The 5350-nt window shown below is 48.9% G+C and overlaps 1 protein-coding gene across 1 annotated transcript; it reads right to left on the bottom strand.

The window, feature by feature from the left end:
- Positions 1-3993: 3993 nt before the first annotated feature.
- On the bottom strand, positions 3994-5150 carry LOC122054057 (protein TORNADO 2-like). Its single transcript, XM_042615927.1, has 2 exons — positions 4530-5150; positions 3994-4440 (listed from the first exon to the last, which is right to left on the bottom strand). Exons 1-2 carry the CDS (start codon positions 5025-5027, stop codon positions 4111-4113), a joined length of 828 nt encoding a protein of 275 aa, XP_042471861.1. The 5' UTR covers positions 5028-5150; the 3' UTR covers positions 3994-4110.
- Between the last annotated feature and the right edge of the window lie 200 nt (positions 5151-5350).

The following is a 5350-nucleotide window of genomic DNA, read 5'->3' as shown; positions in this document are numbered from 1 at the left end:
AGCGTTAAGGAACAACGACGGACAACCTTTAAGGTTTTTAACTTAAAACTCTTAGGAAACATCAGGATGCAAGCTGGGCAATTGAAATGTCATATCACACGTCAGCCGTCAGATCAAGAAACGGAAGCAATTTGGGGTCATGTGCGAAAAGCGTGCGTCAAGCATTATGACGAGTAAAGTTCATGGGGGCACGTGTCATCTCCCGATGAAAGGGCATTTATGATGGAAGTGATAGGAAAATCATTGGGGGGATATGAAAATAGGAGCACCCTACCTCATGAAGACCATTCCTCGAGGACTGAAAATTCCATGCGGCAGCCTCAGGAAATGAAGTAGAAGACGGCGGGAAGCGTTGATCAAAATTCAGCGCCTTTACTCCTCCTCGAAATCAGAGTAAGATTTAAATTTGACTAAACCCTTTTGTATTGCACTTTGTGGTCGCAGGAGCATTAGGCTAAGTCCTAGAGCACACTCCCTTCAAGCTACAAATGTTGCTCATCCGAACCACTTCCTGGTTAGGTCTTCAGATCGCTTTCTTGTCAAGCCTCCAGATCACTTGCCGGTCAGGTCTCCAGATCACTTCCTGGTCAGGCCTCTAGATCGCTTCCTGGTCAGGTCTCCAGATCACGTCATGATTAGGCCTTCAGATTGTTTCCTGGTCAGGCCTCTAGATCACTTCCTAGTCAGGCCTCCAGACTCTCGCCCCAGCGCGAGTTATAAGTGAGCTTGCTCTCACAACCAATGCCCTCACTGTCGGGATTCCAGACTCTCGCCCCAACGCGAGTTATAAGTGAGCATGCTCTCACGCCTCCAGACTCTCGCCTCAGCACGAGTTATAAGTGAGCATGCTCTCACGCCTCCAGACTCTCACCCCAGAGTGAGTTATAAGTGAGCTTGCTCTCACGACCAACGACCTCTCGGGTAGGATTCTAGACTCTCGCCCAAACACGAGTTATAAGTGAGCATGCTCTCATGCCTCCAGACTCTCACCCCAGCGTGAGTAATAAGTGAGTTTGCTCTCACGACTAACAACCTCTCGGTCTAGATTCCAGACTCTCGCCCCAGTGCGAGTTATAAGTGAGCATGCTCTCACGCCTCCAGACTCTCGTCCTAGAGCGAGTTATAAGTGAGCTTGCTCTCATGACCAACGACTTCTCAGGTGGGATTCCAAACTCTCACCCCAGCACGAGTTATAAGTGAGCATGCTCTCACGCCTCCAGTCTCTCGCTCCAGCGCGAGTAATAAGTGAGCTTGCTCTCACGACCAATGACCTCTCTGTCGGGATTCTAGACTCTCACTCCGGTGCGAGTTATAAGTGTAGGGGATCTTGTGACTGGCTAGAAAGGGAGCTGAATAGACGGTGCCCCCAAATCGATTGCTTCCTATGATGTTAGCACATCAGAATACAAACAAACACAAATAGAAAGCTAATCTAAAGGCACTAAGGAAATGCAAACCAATACACGTCGATTTACGTGGTTCGGAGATAAAGCTCCTACTTCATGGCTGTCCGTAAGGTGGACGATCCCTATCCGTCAGTGGATTACTCCCTGGAAGACCTCCGATTAGCTCACGTAACTCCTTGTGGGTGGAAAAACCTCACCACAACTCTCACAAGTACTATTGAGAAGCTAGAGCACTAGTAGACTACTAATAGGAGTTAACCACATCTATTTTGTCAACCTCAACCAAGCTCCCAAGCCTTGGTTATATAGGCCACAGGTTGGAAAACCTTACCTACCAGTCGAATGCTCCCTATGGAGATTCGACCGTTATAACCCAACGGCTCGATACCAGTCGATTGATACTTCCATCAGTCGACTGCTCCACATTAACCGAACGAACAGAAGCATTCTGTTCGCTCCCAGTGGACTGTCCGGTCGACTGTACCAGTCGACTGATGAAAACACTAGTCAATAGCTACAGTAATTGCTACAGCGCTGCTATAGTAACTGTTACAGTAAAACCCTAAACCTAGGATTTTACCCTGAGTATAATCTCTCATGCACTTGTACCCTCACAACTGACTTGACCCTTCCTTGCAGCATCTACCTCTAGCCTTCAAGCCTACTTCCTTCGGCTCTCGTCCCTCGGATGCATCCAAGCTCGTGGCTCGTCCCAATGACATTCTTCGTGTATACCTCGAAGTCGCTTCCCTCAACCCGTGTCCTTGTTGTCTTGTCCACGGTCCCTCAGATGCTCCATCCTTTACCGGATCTGAAGCCATCAAGCTGAGTCATATGTGTATCCTGTAAACCTGCATACTCACATACACATATCAAATAACAAAGGTGAACCTAACTTAAACTCTTTACCCAAACACCAAAATACATGGTTGTATGAACCATTGGGATTGCTCCAACAATAAGTGAGCATCCTCTCACACCTCCAGACTCTCACCCCAGCGCGAGTTATAAGTAAGCTTGCTCTCACGACCAATGACCTCTCGAGCAGGATTCCAGACTCTCGCCCCAGTGCGAATTATAAGTGAGTATGCTCTCACACCCAATGACCTCCTGCTTTCTACACTCTTATTCCCGGACGGGTTATCAACAAGAAGAGCCTTCATTAAACCACCACTCGAGATCGGCATAAAGAAAGAGAGCGCTGTGAGGAAAGGAGCAGCATGTATAATTATCCTAGCGAGGTAAATGACACCAGGAACTGGGTCTAGTCAGTCAGATCTGAGCCTCCTTCAACTAGACTTGGGAGGGGGAGGCTTGGGATACGGTGCATAATGGTGGGGTCCGATAAAGCTGGGCAGTCAGAAGTCAAGGGGACATGACAGTCAAAAGTCAAGGGGGCGTGACAGTCAGAAGTTAAGGGGATGTGACAATCAGAGTTCAAGGCGATGTGGCAGCCAGCAGTTAGGGAAAGAAGATGTAGGATCGTCTAACTACATCAGCGATTTGGTTTCCGGTCGGGTTCTCATAGACCAGGACCCTAGATCTGAGACACCCACGTCTGAGACATGGTGGGGAGTCGGGGTGATGCCTGACCTACTCCGACTAGTCGGGTTTCCACAGCTCAGCTATATCCAGGCCTGGTCCTCCCAGTAGGCCAATTACCAACCATCTCGAGCTTCCCCTATTCATACTCAGTTGGGATAGAGGGTGATACACGACAACAAGGTTAGGGAATTGTAATCGCATGTCAGAGAATAACTATTGTATGTTAGAGAATATTCTAACGGTCTGCGGTCATCTGCGAATAGAACCTTCTTCCAGTCCACAAAAGGGTGTCACACGTCGCCCTTCACCAAACAGGTCCTGACATCCGACATTCTCTGACATCAGTCAGGCTCCAAAGGTATGCACTGCCATATAAAAAGGGAGGTCTTCTCCCTTGCGCAGGTACACTCTCTCGCACATTCGCACTTGTCTTCTACGTTTCTTTCTCCTTCGTATACTGTTTTTTGGGGGAAAAGTACCTTATTTGAGCATCTGAGGGCTTGCTCCAGGGACTTTTCCCTTGGTTTCTGGCCTCTAACGTTCCGTGGGCTTGTCTGAGTGTGCGCAGAGCTCAAGTACCTTCAGCTCAGTCACCGTTGTCTGTCAGCACCACGTAGACGCCCGTTCTTGTGGGGGCAAACTAGAAGGGTGTTCCAGTCACCTTTTTGTCAACACTAATAATAGCTCATTTGATCTTAATCTGACTCAGATTTCAAATAGGATCATCAACGATACATTTACTTAATTTACTATATTTTTTATTTATTCAAAAAATAAAAAGAAATATGACATTATTGTGTGAGATTTATCCATCTGTAAATTACAAAGAAAACCTGTATCATCCGGACAATACAGCATGTAAGCTTAATATTTATCTTCTCCATGCTAACTCTAGGATGAATTGACAAAGACACTAGAAATAAACGTATTCATTTTTTTTTTTGTCACCGTACAAATTTAATATTTAACACCACAATATCAAAGAATATAACCTCCATCCCTCCCTCCCTCCCTCCCTCCCTCCGCCTTGTTAATATCTTGCAATTTAGACCACACGCTAAACAATCCAAATTTAATATTTTTAAAATGCAAAAATATATTAATTTTATTAAAATATAAAATTAGATATATATATATATATATATACTTCTCTTCAGAGTCAATGCATTTGGAGGCCGCCGGCGTCGCCTTGCTTGTACCTCTGGAAAAGCTGATCGGTCTTCGCGCTGCGGTAAGCGAAGCAGGCCATGGCGTAGACGAAGACGAGCGCGACGAGCGTGATCACCAGCACCACGTCCGCCTTCCTCCACTCCCGGCGCAGGTCGGCCAGCAGCCCTGCCTTGCAGGACGAACAGCCGTAGCAGAGCCCCGTCTGGTCGTTGCTCCACAGGGTGCAGTCGACGCCGGCGAGCGCGCTGATGGGGCTGATCCAGTACGTCGGGTTCACGAACGTGTATCCGCACGCCGTCGGCGGCTTGCAGCACCCGGACTGCATGGGCGCGTGCACAAAGTCTTTAGATGCTCTGCATATCAACCATGTTAAGTAGTTATTGTTCGGTGATGGCCGGATTTGAGTACCTGCAGGGGCGTGAGCCTGGCGGCGAAGAAATCCTCGGCCGACCGATACGTCTGGTTCAAGTCTGCGCACGCGCTGGTGGAGCTCAAGCACCGGCGGATGCGCTCCCACCTGTGTCGCCCCTCCACTCTCCGCCGGAGCCAGCCGGAGTAGTCCTCCAGCTCGTACTCCGAATAGGCCCTGTTGGTAGCCGGATGGGCCGAGCCGTTGGCGGTGACGGCGTAGATGAAGATCACGAGCCCCGCGAGTGCGAGGACGAGGAGGAGCATGGCGGCGAGGTGGAAAAGGAGGAGGCGCGGGATGCGCCAGAAGGTGCCGACGAAGCCGGCGAGGGCGACGGCGAGGAGGGCGATGCCGAGGACGAGGACGGGCCACTGAAGGAGCTGGACGCAGGAGTCGGGGGTCTGGCCGGAGAGCCAGGCGCCGACGACGATGACGGGGACGGCGAGGAGGACGGCGAGGAAGTTGATTCCGGCGAGGAGCGTGTGATCGAGAACCATTGCCGATCGAGGTGGAGTCGATCAGGGGAGAGGTTGAGTTGGATTAAGAATTTGCGGTGGTTTCTTGAGGCGAAGGGAAGGGTGGAGGATCGCTTGACTTGAAGGCTCTGTTTCCATGAATTCTTCTTCTTCTTCCTCTTCTTGATCTCTTTACCAGGCGGCCAGCCATAGCTGATGATGCTAAAGGTGATGAAAATAATTCCTTTTTAATTTCTCTTTGAATCTTAAATGAGCTGGTTGTTCCATTCCTAATTCCTATTTCAAGCTTGTTCACTTTTTTCATCATCAGTAAAAGAATATATTAAATAAATAAAATTATTTAT

The sequence above is a fragment of the Zingiber officinale genome, chromosome 1B (genome assembly GCF_018446385.1).
Source record: "Zingiber officinale cultivar Zhangliang chromosome 1B, Zo_v1.1, whole genome shotgun sequence".
Taxonomy (NCBI): domain Eukaryota; kingdom Viridiplantae; phylum Streptophyta; class Magnoliopsida; order Zingiberales; family Zingiberaceae; genus Zingiber; species Zingiber officinale.
Note: the sequence above shows the minus strand (reverse complement) of the source record. Positions and strands in the feature narration are given on the sequence as shown.